This window comes from Thalassophryne amazonica, chromosome 6 (genome assembly GCF_902500255.1).
Source record: "Thalassophryne amazonica chromosome 6, fThaAma1.1, whole genome shotgun sequence".
Taxonomy (NCBI): domain Eukaryota; kingdom Metazoa; phylum Chordata; class Actinopteri; order Batrachoidiformes; family Batrachoididae; genus Thalassophryne; species Thalassophryne amazonica.
The window spans coordinates 101624729-101645185 of NC_047108.1; the positions used below are offsets into that span (position 1 = coordinate 101624729).

A 20457-nucleotide genomic window follows, 5' to 3' on the forward strand; every position below is an offset into this window, starting at 1 on the left:
GCGCAAGGCCTGTTCCACCTCCTGGTTACCCGTTCTGCTTGCCCATTGGTCTGAGGGTGGTACCCGGATGAGAGACTCACCGTGGCCCCCAGTTCCTGGCAGAAGCTCCTCCAGACTTGCGAGGAGAACTGGGGACCGCGATCGGAGACGATGTCTGTTGGAATCCCATGCAGCCGGATGACGTGGTGGACCAGGAGGTCCGCTGTCTCCTGGGCTGTTGGGAGCTTCGGGAGGGCCACGAAATGGGCCGCCTTGGAGAATCGGTCCACTATCATGAGGATGGTGGTGTTACCCTGGGACGGCGGGAGGCCCGTGACAAAATCCAGGCCGATGTGGGACCAGGGGCGATGAGGCACAGGCAGCAGCTGGAGTAGTCCTGATGCCCTGCGATGGTCAGCCTTGCCCCTGGCGCAGGTGGTGCAGGCCTGGATATAATCCCGGACGTCGGCCTCTAGGGACGCCCACCAGAAGCGCTGCCGGACAACTGCCACGGTTCTTCGCACCCCTGGATGACAGGAGAGCTTGGAGCCGTGACAGAAGTCCAGGACTGCAGCCCTAGCTTCTGGTGGGACGTATAGTTTGTTCTTCGGCCCAGTTCCGGGGTCCGGGCTTCGTACCAGGGCCTCCCGGACGGTTCTCTCTAAGTCCCAGGTGAGGGTGGCCACGATAGTGGACTCCGGGATGATGGGTTCCGGTGGATCCGACAACTCCGCTTTGACTTCATCTTCATGTACCCGGGACAAGGCATCCGATCTCTGGTTTTTGGTCCCGGGACGGTAGGTGATCCGGAAGTCAAAACGGCCGAAGAACAGTGACAAGCGGGCTTGCCTGGGGTTCAGCCGCTTGGCGGTCCTGATATACTCCAGGTTCCGGTGGTCAGTGAAAACCGTGAATGGCACGGACGTTCCCTCCAACAGATGTCTCCACTCTTCAAGAGCCTCTTTCACTGCAAGGAGTTCTCGATTGCCGACGTCATAGTTCCGTTCGGCCGGGGTCAACCTGCGGGAAAAATAGGCACACGGGTGAAGGACCTTATCGGTCTTCCCGCTCTGGGAAAGCACAGCTCCTATCCCTGAGTCCGAGGCGTCCACTTCAACCACTAACTGGCGACTAGGATCGGGCTGCACCAGAACGGGTGCAGACGAGAAGCGCCGTTTCAACTCCTTGAACGCGGCATCGCAACGATCTGACCAGGTGAAGGGGACTTTTGGTGAGGTCAGGGCTGTCAGGGGGCTAACTACCTGACTGTAGCCCTTAATGAACCTCCTGTAGAAATTTGCAAAGCCGAGGAACTGTTGCAGCTTTCTACGGCTAGTGGGTTGGGGCCAGTCTCTCACCGCCGCAACCTTGGCCGGATCAGGAGCGACGGAGTTGGGGGAGATGATAAACCCCAGGAAGGACAAAGATGTGCGGTGAAACTCACACTTCTCGCCCTTCACAACAGCAGGTTCTCCAACAACCGCTGCAGGACCTGATGTACATGCCAGACATGAGTCTCAGGATCCGGAGAAAAGATGAGTATATCGTCTAGATATACGAAGACGAATCGGTGCAGGAAATCCCGCAAGACATCATTAACTAATGCTTGGAACGTCGCGGGGGCGTTTGTGAGGCCGAACGGCATGACCAGGTACTCAAAGTGACCTAATGGGGTGTTGAATGCCGTCTTCCATTCGTCTCCCTTCCGGATCCAAACCAGGTGATACGCATTTCTAAGATCCAGCTTAGTAAAGATTTTGGCTCCATGCAGGGGGGTGAACACGGAATCTAATAATGGCAACGGGTATCGGTTGCGAACCGTAATCTCATTCAGCCCCCTGTAATCAATACATGGACGAAGTCCGCCATCTTTCTTGCCCACAAAAAAGAAACCTGCCCCATCGGGGAGGTGGAGTTCCGGATCAGACCGGCAGCTAATGAGTCCCGGATGTAGGTCTCCATTGATCGCGCTCAGGTCGTGAGAGGTTGTACAGCCTGCTGGACGGGAACTCAGCGCCTGGAACCAAATCAATGGCACAATCGTACGGACGGTGCGGGGGAAGGGTGAGTGCCAGATCCTTGCTGAAGACGTCAGCAAGATCGTGGTACTCAACCGGCACTGCCGTCAGATTGGGAGGGACTTTGACCTCCTCCTAGCCCGGGAACCGGGAGGAACCGAGGATCCTAAACACACCCGATGGCAGGTTCGCTCCACTGAACCACCACCCCAGACGGCCAATCGATCCGGGATTGTGCTTTAACATCCATGGGATGCCCAAAATCACGCGGGAGGTAGAAGGAGTTACAAAAAACTCAATCTCCTCCCGGTGGTTTCCAGACACCACCAGAGTTACTGGTTGTGTCTTGTGTGTGAGTAAAGGGAGGAGGGTGCCATCTAGTGCCCACACCTGCAATGGCGAAGGAAGCGCCACCAGAGGGAGCCCTACCTCCTTTGCCCATCCGCTGTCTAGCAGATTCCCTTCTGACCCCGTGTCCACCAGTGCTCGGGCTTGAAGGGTTAAATCCCCGCTCAGGATTGTGACTGGGAGTCGTGTGGCAATTTGTGTGTGTCTCACTTGAATGTCTTGACCCCCCCTTAGCCCAGTCTCTAAGGGCGAGTGTTGTCGTTTTGGCCGTTTGGGGCAGTCTCTATGTGTGTGCTCTGTTGAGCTGCAGAGAAAACACTCTCCACGGATCAGCCTCCTCATTTTGGCCCTGTGCGTTTCCCTAACAACGTCAACAGGGGGAGCTGTTGCCCCACAAAGCGCTGCGGCTGTGGAGCGTGGGGAGGGCGGCCCCTTTTCGAACCTGGAAGGGAGAGGGGCGGCGCGTATCCGGTCACGTCCTTCGCCTCGCTCCCGACGGCGTTCCTCTAAACGATTGTCTAATCGTATAACGAGATCAATAAGCCCGTCCAAATCCCGCGGTTCGTCCTTAGCCACCAGGTGCTCCTTCAGGACCAACGATAGTCCGTTTACGAAGGCGGCGCGGAGGGCAGTGTTATTCCAGCCGGACCTCGCAGCCGCGATGCGGAAGTCGACTGCATAAGCAGCTGCGCTCCGGCGCCCCTGTCTCATTGACGGCTGAAGCGGTCTCTCCTCTATTTGGGTGATCGAACACTGTTCTGAACTCCCTCACAAACCCATCATATGTCAGAAGGAGCCGTGAATTTTGCTCCCAGAGCGCTGTAGCCCAAGCGCGTGCCTTGCCGCGAAGCAGATTAATCACATAAGCTATCTTACTAGCATCAGTCACGTACATGACGGGATGTTGTGCGAAGACGAGCGAACACTGCATAAGAAAGTCCGCGCATGTCTCCACACAACCCCCGTACGGCTCTGGAGGGCTTATGTATGCTTCAGGGGAAGGTGGGAGGGGTCGTTGAACGACCTGTGGAACGTCACTATTGCGCACAGGATCGACAGGAGGGGGAGCCGCAGCAGCGCCCTGAGGGCGCGCTTCCACCTGCGCGGCGAGAGCCTCCACCCTGTGGTTAAGGAGGACGTTCTGCTCAGTCATCAGATCCAGCCGAGCCGTAAAAGCGGTGAGGATTCGCTGCAACTCACCGATCATTTCTCCTGCAGACGCCTGTGCGCCCTGCTCTTCCATTGGCCGTTCAACGGCCGGTTGACGCCCCTCGGGGTCCATGACGTTGGCCGAGATATCCTGTTGGGAAAGTGTAAGTACACGGACCCACAACAGGGGGCGCAAATGAACAGACAATGGAGGAAGTCAAATAACAACACTTTACTGTTGTGAATGGGCACAACAAACACAACAGATAACAATAGACAACAAGTCAAATCACAGAAGGTGTCGTGTGGGCAGGCTCGAAGATAGAAGACGTCTGTCCAAAGCAGAACCGGAACCACACGATTTCCTCCGCCACCAGACCCCGGGAATACTGGAGCCGCCAAGTCCCGAACTCCCAGGTGGCCACTGCCTCCGCGTGTCGGACCTGGTACTGCTGGCGAGGAACAAAAAAAAAACAATTAAATGTGGGCGCGTTTACACCCAGCAATCCACACGGCAGGAAAACTACCTCCACCTCTCGTTGGAAAGAGTCTGCTATATAATGCACAAAAGTCACAAAAGGTTACTGAAAAGATCTCACGGTCAGCTGAGAACGTTACCTTCCAGGTAGAACGATATCTAGGCAAAGAGGTGGAGACGTCGTCCTGCTGATGTACCCCTGCTGATCAGGTGATTGGTAACAGCTGTTGCAGGTGATGCGTGACAGCTGTCACCCTGGCTGCTCCTGTGAGGCGGCTGCGCCCTCTGGTGCCTGGAGCCCGCACTCCAGACAGGGCGCCCTCTGGTGGTGGGCCAGCAGTACCTCCTCTTCTGGCGGCCCACACAACATTTTTAATTGCAATTAAGGACTCTGTTTTTGTTGCTCTTCTGTTTTTTTCTGTTTGTTAAGAAATTTATGTAAAATAATAATAATAATAATAATAAAAAACCCACCACCAACAACAACAACAACAAAAACCTTGTAATGGTTAGAAATGGCCTAAGCCATCACCCCTCTGAGTCTGGTCTGCTTGAGAGGGAGTTTTTCCTTACTACTGTCACCTGTGTGCTTGCTCTAGGGATTGGTAAGGTGTGAAGCGCCTTGAGGCAGCTTTGTTGTGATTTGGTGCTATATGAATTAAATAAATTGAATGTCTAAAGTAGTAATGCTGCGTTTAGAAACCTTGGACATTGGAAAAGACCAAACACAAAAACCTCTATTCCCAGAAAGTGCGTTCATGAGATTACCTCTGTAATTTGAGTCATCGACGACTTAGCCTATATCACAATACAGCCAGACTAACATTTTCTTTGGGATAAATGAAATTGTCAGACATTTTTGCTCAATTTCGTCACAAGTTTCCAAGCAAAAAGTGTGGCCCGACATAGCGTTCAAGGTCTTTTTCTCCAAGCCAGAGGTCGAAATACTGAAATAATTGCCAAATTTTTTATTTTATATATATGTGTGTGCGTGTGTGTATATACAACATACATATACACACAACACAACACATGCACACATCCACATATATGTGCGTTTGTGGTTATGTATGTATGTGTGCGATGTTTTCCCGACATTGCAATATAACTTTATTAATCCCGAAGGAAATTGTTTCATCAAACTGTTTCATCATATATTATACAGTACTAACATCTAAACACAGTATTTATCTTCCTCTATCAGGACATAAGCAGCAAAAGTATGGTAGATATTGCATGCATTATGATCTTCATATTATAAGTATCACAGATCATTTGTATTCTTGATTATTGATCATCAATGAGCATAATATTTTAAGCAAATATTGCTGGAATCACACTACCAAGTTAAAATATGAGGGAAAAAAATGTACGCACGCAGGCTTTTCACTGCAAGGACACTTTAATTTATCAGAAGCAATAAATATTCACATCTCTATTCTCTATTCTTTCAGTACACATAATACACACACACACAAAATAAAATAAAAATGAAGTCCTTTGTTTGAAATAATATCAATAAGCCTTTTTGGCTTTTCTATCCTGGTAAATCATTCTCTCGCCTTCAGTCTAAAATAATAAGAAAAGCAAAATAATTACCTTTGACCAACATTTGCCGTCTGTTTCTTGCTTTTCTATGTACACACTTAGTGGCACTCACATGCACGCACCTGAATACAGAATGGGAGGAATTCATCCCATGGCAATGATAGAAGCCTATGTATAATATAATATGTACATTCAGGTTTATACAGTACAATCTATTAAATAAGTGCAGATATATTCATGCAATAAGAGTCAAAATGGCACAATAAAAGGAATAGGACAGCCAACATATATTTGTAAAATCTTTTCACATCTGACATTCTTGAATTTCTTTCAACCACCTTTAAAATCAATAAGAATTCTGTTCTTGTTTTCCAACTCTGTTCCACTTCTTCCTCACCCAAATATCCTCTCATTTATTAAAATATGGTTTTTCCCTTTGTAATCAATGGCACTGAAGGTAAATAACATCAGTGCTAAGTTAACATCTCATAAAAACTGCAGTAGCAAAAAGGGATAACACTTACACAAGGCCCACAGAAAAAAGGGGTAAATGAAAGCCCTCTTACATTCAGGACTCATGTTTTTAAAACATGAAGTCCTCAGACATCAGAAAATCTAATAATTTTTTTTTGTTTGAAAACTGGTAAGAGAGGGGGAATCGAAGAAGGTTGTGTCTGACTCGTGCACAACCAACGAAAGTGCAGATAAACATGTTTTTCTTCAAAACAGAAAAAAAAATGTATAAAAGTTTCTGCCAGGAAGTTAGCAGTGATACCTTGTAAGGGAAGATCTTCACTGGCCATATTTAAAGTGTGTGTGTGTGTTTTTGTTTTTTTGTTTTTTGTCCCCCTGTCTATTTTTTTTTTTTTTTTTTTGCAACACTTAGAAATTTACATAAATTTGAAATGGAATTCTGCAAGTTCAAATTTTACAACTTTAAAGAGTTACTCATTTTTCAACCTAGGCACTTTTTTGTTTTGATGTTTTAGGGTTCATCTTTTAATTAGCTAAATCAATTAGCTAAACTGCAGGATTGTTTTACAGACATAAAGACATGGATGACCTCTAATTTCCTGCTTTTAAACTCAGATAAAACTGAAGTTATTGTACTTGGCCCCACAAATCTTAGAAACATGGTGTCTAACCAGATCCTTACTCTGGATGGCATTACCCTGACCTCTAGTAATACTGTGAGAAATCTTGGAGTCATTTTTGATCAGGATATGTCATTCAAAGCGCATATTAAACAAATATGTAGGACTGCTTTTTTGCATTTACGCAATATCTCTAAAATTAGAAAGGTCTTGTCTCAGAGTGATGCTGAAAAACTAATTCATGCATTTATTTCCTCTAGGCTTGACTATTGTAATTCATTATTATCAGGTTGTCCTAAAAGCTCCCTGAAAAGCCTTCAGTTAATTCAAAATGCTGCAGCTAGAGTACTGACAGGGACTAGAAGGAGAGAGCATATCTCACCCATATTGGCCTCTCTTCATTGGCTTCCTGTTAATTCTAGAATAGAATTTAAAATTCTTCTTCTTACTTATAAGGTTTTGAATAATCAGGTCCCATCTTATCTTAGGGACCTCATAGTACCATATCACCCCAATAGAGCGCTTCGCTCTCAGACTGCAGGCTTACTTGTAGTTCCTAGGGTTTGTAAGAGTAGAATGGGAGGCAGAGCCTTCAGCTTTCAGGCTCCTCTCCTGTGGAACCAGCTCCCAATTCGGATCAGGGAGACAGACACACTCTCTACTTTTAAGATTAGGCTTAAAACTTTCCTTTTTGCTAAAGCTTATAGTTAGGGCTGGATCAGGTGACCCTGAACCATCCCTTAGTTATGCTGCTATAGACTTAGACTGCTGGGGGGTTCCCATGATGCACTGAGTGTTTCTTTCTCTTTTTGCTCTGTATGCACCACTCTGCATTTAATCATTAGTGATTGATCTCTGCTCCCCTCCACAGCATGTCTTTTTCTTGGTTCTCTCCCTCAGCCCCAACCAGTCCCAGCAGAAGACTGCCCCTCCCTGAGCCTGGTTCTGCTGGAGGTTTCTTCCTGTAAAAAGGGAGTTTTTTCTTCCCACTGTCGCCAAGTGCTTGCTCACAGGGGGTCGTTTGACCGTTGGGGTTTTTACGTAATTATTGTATGGCCTTGCCTTACAATATAAAGGGCCTTGGGGCAACTGTTTGTTGTGATTTGGCGCTATATAAATAAAACTGATGATGATGATGATCTTTTCACTCAAGTCAAAAACTGCTTTAGTTGGTGCAGTATTGATTTGAATGGGCTAACAAGCTACATAATGTTATTGTTTGGTGCAAGCTAAAACTCACAGTAAACCACTTGGTATCGTCACCGAACAGGTGAAAATGTCATTAGAAATGTTTGGTAACATGGAGGGGGTCTCTAAAGACGTAAACATGGGCATGTTTATCTCACTAAATTTAAAAAAATTATACCAATCTTATACAAAAATTTCATGAAAATTCAGTAAGTTATGTCTTCTATAATACATTCCAATTCTAAAGTAGAACTCTACTAGTATAGCTAGCCTCCTCCTTTGTGGCGGTGTTCCCCACTCAGACATTACAAGTCAACTGACAATCAGGGCATCATTCCTTCTGTAAGCAGAAGAATAAAGGGACCTTGACACTCACACAAATTTGATCCCTGGACTGGCACGCAATTTTACATGCCAATTTGTAAACTCGTCATATTAAACTGTTGTACTCTGGGCGTGAACTGTGCGCGGGTGCACATTAATTTCATGCCTCTTGCATTCGTGAACACTGCCCAACCTATTTGAAAACACCGCTTGTCTCCGTGTGTCATTGCGCACAGCATCTGAACTTGAAGACGAGATGTTACAGCTATAATAAACAGAATTTTACATATACATTATCTAACTCATAATAAGGCATGAAAATGCAACTGTTTTACCAATCCATTACTATCTATCTATCTGTCTAGTGTATATATTATAAATAATTCCATTTGAGACAAGATTCCAAATGTGTTCTCCACCACACAACACGCACACAACAGCCTGCAGCTGTAGATAATTTCTCTGTGATTCTGGACGCGATGACAGAATTGTTTCATCAGTCAAGTTCTGAGAGCAAATGCTTCATCAGCTACAAAATGATTATTTTATACAGCGTGGCGTCAAGCGGGAAAGAGTGGGATGCATTGACACAATGAATTGCGTGGCAACGCGGGGATCAAATCCGTGCAAGTGTCTAGGTGCCTTAAGCCTCTCATAGGCAATCGACTTGTAATGACTCAGTGGGGAACACTGCCGTAGAATGCACAGGAGGCTAAGATAAGTGGCTAACTGCGTAATTCGTCATTTTAAAAAGTTTCTTTACATTTAGCAAGGTAAATATGCATACATTTATCGCTGTAGGAGGTACTAAACACTTCTAATGACATTTTCACCTGCTCAGCAGTGACAATAAGCGGTTTATGCTAAGTGTATGTCGCTCGCCCCATATAGTTACATAATATAGCTGCTTAGTTCATTACAGTTTAGAAATCAGTACTGCACTGATTAAAACCGTTTTTGTGTTGCCTGAAAAGATAATCCCAAAAAACATCCAAAAGTAGAACTCAGGTTAAAAAAAAAAATGCCAGAGTTCTTCTTTAACTCTCCCCATTTACTTCCATGAAACTAAACAGAAAATGATCAATAGTGTTGGTATTTAAATAAAACTGAACATAAATAAAAACTCATTCGTTATTATCAAAACTCACTAACACCAATCATTTAATATGAGCTCAGTGGAAATCGCGGGACGAAGGTACCATGGGAAACTATGGCACATTTCACAAGCCATATCACACTCACGTGGCTATGGCCAAGTGAGGGGATTTCTATGTGCTTACACTCTCTATAACCATGTACAAACATCTGCTGATAAAATCACTGGTCAAAACAATTGTCGGACAATATTCATAATCATAGCAGGTATAATATCAACAAAAACAGCAAGAAGCTTCAGCAACATTCAGAATTTCAAAATATATTATTGATTGTGTCATTAATTCCTATAACCCACGAGGAATGTATTATGAAGCCAGGTGGCTCCTGCTGACGAGTAGAAGACTGTTGAGCAAAAAGACTGTCAGAAAACCGTGCACAGATTTTAAAAATTTCACATGAAGCAACATATCTGAAGTGTGCTTTCAGAAAAGAAAATAATAAATAAATAAAGATGCCCGTCAGCTAAGCGCAATCTGCAAGAATGGGCAGAGACATTGTGAAGCCAAGTTAGTTATTGCAAAGTCAAGAACCTTTTTTTCTCCTATATATATATGCTGTAACTTCTAATAATGCCAAACTCAGCTAGAATTCATTTGGTAGTTTAGTCATTATTTACACCCCCATTTAAGCATCTACATATATGCTCTGTGCTGTTCCAGTGTCACATTATCACATGTTGGCACTGTACATGTAAATAGTCTCATACAGACTCAACTAGACTTCAAACAAACAATACTTAGGCTATATAGCTATCGATTTAGTTTCATCTTAAATTATATGGCTATAGATATACTTTTTTCTCATTGTGTGCACAAACGTGTAAGTGCAAATGTGTGCATGTTTGTAGCATGTGTGAGCGTGCTCATCAGCTCCAGATGTGCCTGCTGGCTCCACCTACATATGTGGGAAACGGAGGTGGAAGTAACACAGACGAAGTAAGCTGCGCTTCCTCTTGTCACTTGGGTTGATGCTGTTACTTTCCGTCCTGATAGCGTTGGTCCGAGCCCTGGCTCCGCCCACTTCTTCCACTCTATCATCTAACCTTTGACCCCTAGAGCTGCATGTCCTGCTCACACTACGGTACTTATCCGGTTGATAGGCTTGGATTTGGAGCTGCCCCCTGTACCTGTCGCTCCAGCCCCTGTCACCTGCGGCCCCTGCTGAGGCTGCCCTGGGTGCTGGGGGGGGGAGAGGGGAGAGAGGTGTAAGAGGGGTAAGGGGGGACGAAGGGGGGGGTAAAGGGGAGTGTGGTGGGGGAGGGGGGATGGAGGAGAGAGGAGGGTACTGGGGCAGATACGGGGCGGCGGGCGCTGCGTGATGCGCATTGACGGTAGCGGATGGTAGATTGTGGGGCAGTGTGCCGAATATGAAGTGTGTTTGGTGGGTGGAGTGGCTGGCTGGGTGCGGTGTGTGTACGTGTCCAGGGTGGGTTTGGGAGTGTGCGTGGGGGTGTGGGTGAGAATGAGACAACGTTAAAGGAGGTTTGGTACCAGGGCCGCCGCCCCCTCTGACAGAGTGTGTGGGCTGCGCGTGGTACAGGGCGAACTGTGGGTTCTGGGAGTGTTGGGAGTGAGGAGAAAGTGGGGGGGGACAGCCCACTACCATGTTGGCGTAGCGACCCGGAAGACCATGCTGGGAAAGCTGGGAGAGATGGGCCAGCTGAGGGTGCTGACTGAGCGGGGGGCCAAGCGGTGGACGACAAGGTAGTGGGCCTCTCTGTATGGTAAGACTGGGTACGCCTTGCAAAGTTGGAGGACAGGTTTGGACGTGGTAGCGATGGTGATGATAGTAAGGTGGTGGGGGCTGCACGGTGGCTGCGTGACAGTACTGTGCGTGCAGTGCCTGAATCTTGGAAGGCCCCCCGTCCAGCTGACACAGAGATGAAGGGGAGTGAGGAGGGGGCCCTCCAGTAGTCGGCGGGGGGACAGGCGCGGGGTAGGGTGGCCCCGGTGGAATGAGGGGCCCTGGTGGCTTGGTGCGTTTGCTGCCGAACAGGGAACCCAGGAAGGAGCTGCTGTTGTTGTTGCTCCCCCCAGAGCCACTCCCCGCTCCTGCTCTCTCTACACTGCTGGAGACTCCCCCAACTCCTGTCCCAGCAGTGGTATGTTGCTGCCCCGGCCCACCCCCCACCCCTGTTCCGGGGCTCAGGATGGGGCGATGAGGCCGGAATTCTTCAGATCCATAGCAGCCGGGGACAACACCTGGCACTGGATAGCGCTGGTGAGGCTGGGGGCTGCTAATGATGGAGCCCTGGGAAGATAAAGTGTCAGCACACTTTTAGATGGATCCAACATGCCCCATTTGTCTACTTACCATCACAGACTACAACAATCTGCACAATATGCAGAGGTGAAGGACATGCTTTGAAAAATATGAAAATACAGACATGCAAAGATGGTCAGTGCGCTCACGTAAGGACACGGGCACGTGTACGTACGGAGGTAGACTGTACATATACAGCATGCTGTCAGTGATATAACACAAGTGAAGGGAAATGTACAGTAGTCCAACAAACACTGCAGGTCAACATCTATTCTTTCAGACTTACTTCCATAGTACTGTCCAGGGAACCAACACTGTTCCTGCGACCACGTTTCCCTGCACCCACCAGGAAGAGTAATGTTAACAAAGAGTGGAAATTGTAGTACTTATTTTTTTTAATGGCTATGATCCATATAAGTAACATCAGTGAGAGAAAATGAGAGGAAAAAAGAACAGAATATAGCGTAGCAAAGAAGTAAATCATAGTAGACATCCTACTACCCGATTCAAACCCGCCGACAAGCAAAAGTGCTGAACTGACCGTGTGTCTGAGGTCTCACCTGTCTCTGAAAGGTCCCTGAGAGATGAGCTGAGAGCTGTGCGTTTGAGACCCTCACCCATTGAGCAGTTGTCATCAAAACTTGTCCTTCCCAGAGTACCATTGACAACGTCACTCTTCATGGTGATGCCTCCTCCAACCACGCCTCCAGTTAGCAAACTGGGCCTCATCACACCTTTCTGTTTCTCCAACTCCGCTGCAAACAAACACAGAAGTCACAAGTTAAAATGAGTGGGAGAAGAACAGGTCAGATGCTGTGGGTCACTGCATCCACCACACTGCATGAACTGCCCTGGGTCTTGGTTGGCAAGCACCTAAGCAGACAACTAGTACATCCTCAACTCCTGACAGGAGCCATCTATCACCTGCAGTCAGGTGACATGTCAGCATCTCCTTGGCCTTTTCTCATTGCTGAGGTCTTCTGCACTCAGGCACCGGGTCATGCACAGAGAAATGTGCCACATGGCTATAATGTCTGATGCAAATAGTATGAATCTTTTGTCTCCATAAGCAACTGTTCACTTATCACAAGGTCATTCCAGCAGTAACCAAAGATCATCTGAAGAGACCTGTTACCAAAGACACCCGGTCATCACCATATGTCACTGCTTAACGTCTTGATCTCACAACTACACTCAACAAAAATATAAACGCAACACTTTTGGTTTTGCTCCCATTTTGTATGAGATGAACTCAGAGATCTAAAACTTTTTCCACATACACAATATCACCATTTCCCTCAAATATTGTTCACAAACCAGTCTAAATCTGTGATAGTGAGCACTTCTCCTTTGCTGAGATAATCCATCCCACCTCACAGGTGTGCCATATCAAGATGCTGATTAGACACCATGATTAGTGCAGAGGTGTGCCTTAGACTGCCCACAATAAAAGGCCACTCTGAAAGGTGCAGTTTTATCACACAGCACAATGCCACAGATGTCGCAAGATTTGAGGGAGCGTGCAATTGGCATGCTGACAGCAGGAATGTCAACCACAGCTGTTGCTCGTGTATTGAATGTTCATGTCTCTACCATAAGCCGTCTCCAAAGGCGTTTCAGAGAATTTGGCAGTACATCCAACCAGCCTCACAACCGCAGACCACGTGTAACCAAACCAGCCCAGGACCTCCACATCCAGCATGTTCACCTCCAAGATCGTGTGAGACCAGCCACTCGGACAGCTGCTGAAACAATCGGTTTGCATAACCAAAGAATTTCTGCACAAACTGTCAGAAACCGTCTCAGGGAAGCTCATCTGCATGCTCGTCGTCCTCATCGGGGTCTCGACCTGACTCCAGTTCGTCGTCGTAACCAACTTGAGTGGGCAAATGCTCACATTCGCTGGTGTTTGGCACGTTGGAGAGGTGTTCTCTTCACGGATGAATCCCGTTTCACACTGTCCAGGGCAGATGGCAGACAGCGTGTGTGGTGTCGTGTGGGTGAGCGGTTTTCTGATGTCAATGTTGTGGATCGAGTGGCCCATGGTGGCGGTGGGGTTATGGTATGGGCAGGCGTCTGTTATGGACGAAGAACACAGGTGCATTTTATTGATGGCATTTTGAATGCACAGAGATACCGTGACGAGATCCTGAGGCCCATTGTTGTGCCATACATCCAAGAACATCACCTCATGTTGCAGCAGGATAATGCACGGCCCCATGTTGCAAGGATCTGTACACAATTCTTGGAAGCTGAAAATGTCCCAGTTCTTGCATGGCCGGCATACTCACCGGACATGTCACCCATTGAGCATGTTTGGGATGCTCTGGACCGGCGTATACGACAGCGTGTACCAGTTCCTGCCAATATCCAGCAACTTCGCACAGCCATTGAAGAGGAGTGGACCAACATTCCACAGGCCACAATTGACAACCTGATCAACTCTATGCGAAGGAGATGTGTTGCACTGCATGAGGCAAATGGTGGTCACACCAGATACTGACTGGTATCCCCCCCAATAAAACAAAACTGCACCTTTCAGAGTGGCCTTTTATTGTGGACAGTCTAAGGCACATCTGTGCACTAATCATGGTGTCTAATCAGCATCTTGGTATGGCACACCTGTGAGGTGGGATGGATTACCTCAGCAAAGGAGAAGTGCTCACTATCACAGATTTAGACTGGTTTGTGAACAATATTTGACGGAAATGGTGATATTGTGTATGTGGAAAAAGTTTTAGATCTTTGAGTTCATCTCATACAAAATGGGAGCAAAACCAAAAGTGTTGCGTTTATATTTTTGTTGAGTGTATAAAGTAGCAGTGGACACACCAAGACTCTCAAGAGTTGGACCTTTGCTCTCTTGCAAATGCATCACCAAACACCTCTGTCCAATGATGTCACAACTCCAGAAACTCCCCCTAGTTATCTTGATTTCAATGACTGTGGTCTTAGAAATAATAAATAATAAACAAACCTTTCAATAAGATTGACACCTTCACCACAAAGTCTAAGAAATTTGTGAAAGCCTGGATCTTAGTCTTGATTCAGGAAAATTGCCGACCCGGACACTCAGACTCTTCACTTAGTTTCTGAAGTGCTGCAATCAGGGCAATGACTCAACAAAGACCACATCATCACCTGCAAAGTCAAGGTCAGTGAACCTTTCCTCGACAAAGGCACTTAAGTTGCAGGACTCCACAACTTTACCCAACACCCAGTCCATGCAAACAATGAACAGAGGAACCAGTGATGTGTAAACAAGCAGGTGATCTAGATGTTATTTATCTTAAACACAGCTACTGTTTTGGAACACCAAGCCAGGAAAATGTTGTTGTCGTCACCACACTCAACATGAGTTTTTACAGAGCTACATATCACCAACGCAGAGAAAATGTAAGGCATGACATTAGAACAGAGACAGACATTTCTGGCTCCATTTGACAGTTTTGTGACAGAAATAACTTTTTCCTGGCTTGATGTTTTCTCATAGAACACATATAGTGAGCTGAAAAGCTAAACTGTAAGCCATGTTAACCACCAGTAGATGGAGCACTTACATTCAACTCTGTATTTCTCCATCTCTTGCACTTCAGCAATGCTCTCCCTGAGGTCGCTAACAAAACGGGTGCGGTCCTGTTGACTGGGAGCCATGAAGACAATAAGAACCTTCCTCTCTCCACCCAGGACGGCTGAGGTCAGACGGATACCATGAGCGTAGTCTAAGGAATGACAAGAGAGAGAAAAAAAACACATGGCTTATCCAGAGACGGGAACTGAGACAATTACTGAAACTGTGCAAAGAGAAAATTATCTCTTACATGAGTTTTGGAACATGTGAACTTGCATCTCAACCAAAGGAAAAGACTGTCTGAAACTATAGGTTACTGAAGTTTTCTTCTTCTGGAAAATTTTGGTCACCTAATACACAACACAAATGGTGCATGTTTGCAGGATTTGTTCACTGAAGTAGATTTATTAAGAGGATGTATCTGCCATGTCTTTAAAAAGTGTTGAATACAAGTCTCACCACGAGAAGATCATTAAAGAGGAACACCTCTCGCTGGTGCACTCCGGTTCTCTGAGGTCTGTTAGGATCAGGCACCTCGTAAAGCTGGCAACAACACACCAGCCTACGATGGGGAAGAGACAGCACCTACGCAGACATATACAACACAAGCATCAACACCTAATAGGTACTGGAATGTTGTTTGTTTGGTGACAAAGTAAAGCATGTAGGTAGGGATGGGTATTGATAAGATTTTATTGATATTATCGATTGCGATTATCAATCCGATTCCTTATCGATTCCCTTATTGATACCTCTTTGAATTTTCTGTGTACTAAAAGTATGCTCTACAGGTTTTCTATGCCAACAACATTTTATTGAATCTTAAAGTAAATAAATATGAAATTGGACACTGGATCCTTAAACTCTGGACATAATAAACTCTACTTGTTGGATCCATGAATGTCTTTCCATATGTCTGAGCTGAACTCTTGCAGCTAGCTGTGCTTCACATCAGGATGTAAATGATAAAGAATCCAGGACGTCTCATTTTGGGAGGAAAAAAATGTTTTAGTCAATTGTAGTTTATTGTCTGTATTACAGCGTTTGGAAAGAGGTGTCGTTTTATTTAAAGCGGCAATTCGCTTTGAAGTTATTAATTCCAACCAGACAGCGTTTGGAGCTGTGTGAATGCAACGGAGGATGATTCTCGTTTCGTGACTGCAACAAGACAAGAGTCCCAGTTGGTGACTTTAATCCACACAAAAGTGACTCACGATTGACATATTTTAATGAGGGGTTAAGAAATGGACTTGCTGCTTCTGAAGAGCAGCGAATCAAAGTGGAGTTGCGCTGCAGAAGCAGTTGATTACAGACCTACTGCAGAGTCTGCAATCAACGCAGAGAAATGATCATTTTCCCGACACCCTCAAAAACAACGGCCGCTCTGAAGGACGATTAGGGAATTGTTAAGCAAAAAGGCTATTGATGTCGGTGGATCGAATAATTTCTTAATGATACACGAAAAAAACGGTTCTCGATACCCAACCCTACATGTAGGAAATGTTACATGGTCACTGTTTGATTCAGAAAACTCACAGGCTTCTTTCCCACAATCACTCTCTCCACCGCCTGCACTTGGGACACGTGATCGTCATTGGTCCGAAGCTCCCATTTTTGTATGCGCTGGTAGATTCCAACCAGCAGGTCTCTAGGTATATCCTGACCATTGTCTACACCTTGGATTATGACACGGAAAAGAAGAAAATTACAGTTATTAAATCACATTGGTGAATACAGTAATGTGAAATAAAATAATAATAATAATAATAATGATTACCTCTCAAGATTGTACACAAAAGAGGGAGCACGACGTGTTAGAAAGCTATGAAATTACCATACAAACTGTCCTTACAATTCTGACATATTTCAGTCACATTATTGACCAGACATATTGATTAAAAGTGTGAATATGCACTGTAAAATAAAGCAAGAAATGGATACACATGTGACCTTTACATAAATGTGTGTTAAAATCTTTGATTATTTTGAACCTGTTTTCTATTGCCTGTACCCATTATTGGGTGAAGTGACTTGAATCACATATTTGTCAGATTTTCACATTCCTGCAGCAGACTCACTGACAAAGATTATGATCTGATTCACGACAAATGCAAGTGAACTAAGTCTCATATGGAAAAAAGTGATGTGGAATGTTTTGTTTACATAACCCCTCACAGCAGTGGTATCACTTTAAATCAAATTCTGTTTGGCATGAAAAAAATCTGATTTGGAATGTTTATCTCGACACAAACAGGAAAGTTCCATGTCATGAGTCATCATCTCTGTTCCTAGAGATCACCTGCCTTACATTTTCAGAATCAGAATCGAATTTAGTGCCAAGTAAGTTCACACATACAAGGAATTTGATCTGGTGTTATTGGTGCATAAACAACAGGAAAAGAAAAACACTTATATAAGAAGTAAAAGGAGTCAAATAGACAAAACTATATTCACTGTTAAATAAATAAAACGTCAATAAAAATGGAATGGAATGGGAAGAGTCCAAAAACAGGTGACTGGAGCACAGATGTACAGTACCTTTCAGTACAGGGATGACCAATCTGTGTTTTATGATAGTGGGGGAGGGAGGCAGAGTAAGTGGGGGTCTCTGGCATTGTTTATGAGTCCAACTGTGGATGGAAAAGAGCTGTTTTTGTGTCTTGAGGTTTTGGTCCTGATGGACCTCAGCCTTGTGCCAGAAGTGAGAGTGACAAAAAGTTTGTGTCCTGGGTGAGAGGGATCAGTCACAACCTCCTTGCTCACCTCAGTGCCCTGGAGGTGTACAGGTCCTGTAGGGATGGCAAGCTGCAGTCGATTACCTTCTCTGCTGCAGGGATGATACACTGCAGTCTGCTCCTGTCCTTAACAGTAGCAGCAGCATACCATACAGCAATGGAAGAGGAGATAATGGACTCAGTGATGGCAGTGTAGAAGTTCACCATCATTGTTTTTGGCAGGTTGAACTTCCTCAGCTGCTGCAGAAAGTACATCCTCTGTTGTGCTCTCTTGATGAGAGCCACTCACATCCCCAGGTAGCAGAAGGGCTCTACAATGAACTCCAACCCCTCCTGCTCCACTTACTGATAATTAACTAAATCTAAGGAAGTAGGGAAACAACTAAGGAAACAAGAGACTAGTCTAATCAGCTGTGGCTGCAGCAGGGAGACATGGAAAACATGCAGGGCAGATATAAGAGCAGGGTCAGTGACTCCTGATCCATGTAATGCAGAGACATTAGTCATATTAGGTCACTTCAACTCGGAATGTGATCACAGCATACTGCCTTTTATATTATGCTTTCTTGGCCCTGCAACAAACTGGAGTCATGTCCAGGGTGTAGCCCACCTCATGTCCTATGACAGCTGGGATAGGCTCCAGCTCCCTGTGACCCTTAATTGGAGCAAGCAGTTGAAGGTGAGTGAGTGAGTATTTTGTATTCTGTGAGTTTATCCTATATATAAAGTGCCTTGTGTGTGTGTGTGTGTTCTGCACCTCTCAAATTCTTGATGAAGTCGTCCAGTTTCATCTTTCTTTCTGCTTTGACGTTGGGACTGTACATATCTGTGTTAAGAAGGATTATGGCAAAGGCCAAGATGAAGATGGTATCTGGGTTCTGGAACTGACGAACCAGTGTTGGATTACACACACAGTACCTCTGACTGCAGGAGAAACAGAGCAGTATTATGTTTTATGATTTTGCAAATCAAGTACATTTGAATGTCCTGACCGCTGACAAAAATGATTGCTTTATTGTCTTTTGACAGTAAACAGCAGTGTTCCGTACAAACAAACCTGAAAGCCTCAATTAGCCTCTCCACCTTTTGCGCTTCACCTTGAACTTTAATCTGAGCTTGAAACTTTCTCAGAGCATCGTCCAGGTCCATACCCGAGAAATCCATCTCATCCACCACACAGCTGAAACATAGAGCAGAGGTCAATGCCATCAATTCTGTTCTCTGGAGACTCAGTAACATTCAACAGACAAGTCAAACAAGCCGCAACACATGGCGTTGCAAACCATTTTTTTATGTGGTATTATATAAAGGCTGAGTGGATCCATGTCATTTGATTGGTGCTTTGTATGTCACATGACATGGGTATTCATCCCATTTGTGTTGCGTTGCATTTAGCGTGCAAATTTGGTTCCATACCTTTTGTACCACTGCATACTGCGGTGAAAAATGGAATCTTCCATTGAGCTCGGCTTCACCTTGTTGAATGGAACATTCCAACTTTCACCTCATTAAATATTCATACCACTGAACTCAAACATTCATTATTTGTATACTAGAGAACTTTGTCATGCCTTTTGCCTTAACTATTCCCATTTCATACGGTGAGACAATCACCCTAAAAAGATCCTGCATAAGATCACATGCATGCATCCTGTACGCACTCTAAAATATCCTTGTTGAATTGTTTCTGTCGGTTTCCCAGGAACTCTCCAATCATCTGCCTGCTTAGTCCTTTCCTCTCCAAAATGAAGCGTGCAATTCCAACGGGAGTATCCGATACAAAGCCTCTCTCTATCAGGTACTGGATCCCCTTTTCTGGCTTCCTGTAAGTTGTCGAAAAACAGACAAGAACTTTATCTTCAGCAGATTTGTGATATAATTACAGTTAAAATAATTACTGAGCTAATATGCTAGGATGTGTTACTTCAAGTAACACATCCTAGCATTCAAGTTTATTTAAACCTTTCAATTGAAATCATGATCTCTTGTCTGGCTGCCATTTTAGGGAGTCAAGGTTTACCCAGTGCTAGCAAATAACTAGGAACACTGAAAGGGCTACTTAACTGATGGAACTGGTTGGATTGTCAAAATAATTAAACTGATACAAGTGTTTAAAAAAGGACAACACTTAAAGTAACCTGAATCTCTGAGCCAAACCTCAAGTTTGTGCAAGGTCTTGCCAAGGTATATAGTCTGTGAGCCAGATAGATTGGTTACGACCACCCAGGGTGATAAAATGTTTGATATGGCATTTTGGTCACCTATCTATAGGGACTTGAATAATGTATATGGTAGTCATCCCAGTTTTGAATGTGTTGAATGCTTGTCTCCAAAGTAATGGTTAACAAGGTCAACATCTACCGGATTCTATGACGTACACTGCCCTCCAAAAGTACTGGAACACTTGGCATTTCACACAATTTAATTTGTTTATGCCATTTCAAATACAAAAATTGGACAAAAAAATCTAAAATGATCTTCATTAAAGTCAAACTGAAAGCAAATCTCTACAACTTGATATAAATTCATTAAAAATATAAAAGCCGAGGTGATGGGTTGCATGAATAATGGAATGCTTTAATACCTGAAAATAATCAGTTTTATT

The 20457-nt window shown here is 45.0% G+C and overlaps 1 protein-coding gene across 3 annotated transcripts in view; it reads right to left on the reverse strand.

Annotated features, from left to right (window-relative positions):
• Positions 1-9186: 9186 nt before the first annotated feature.
• Positions 9187-20457, reverse strand: part of LOC117512769 (IQ motif and SEC7 domain-containing protein 2-like) — a 143463-nt gene continuing 132192 nt past the window's right edge. For all 3 annotated transcript variants that reach the window (XM_034172984.1, XM_034172985.1, XM_034172986.1), the window contains 10 exons: positions 19514-19675; positions 18910-19032; positions 18610-18776; positions 16654-16793; positions 15577-15702; positions 15368-15467; positions 15107-15268; positions 12107-12301; positions 11833-11882; positions 9187-11534 (listed from right to left, as the gene is read on the reverse strand). In XM_034172984.1, coding sequence (XP_034028875.1) covers positions 10179-11534; positions 11833-11882; positions 12107-12301; positions 15107-15268; positions 15368-15467; positions 15577-15702; positions 16654-16793; positions 18610-18776; positions 18910-19032; positions 19514-19675 — 2581 coding nt within the window. In that variant the 3' untranslated portion in view covers positions 9187-10178. The remainder of the gene's footprint in view (positions 11535-11832; positions 11883-12106; positions 12302-15106; positions 15269-15367; positions 15468-15576; positions 15703-16653; positions 16794-18609; positions 18777-18909; positions 19033-19513; positions 19676-20457) is intronic.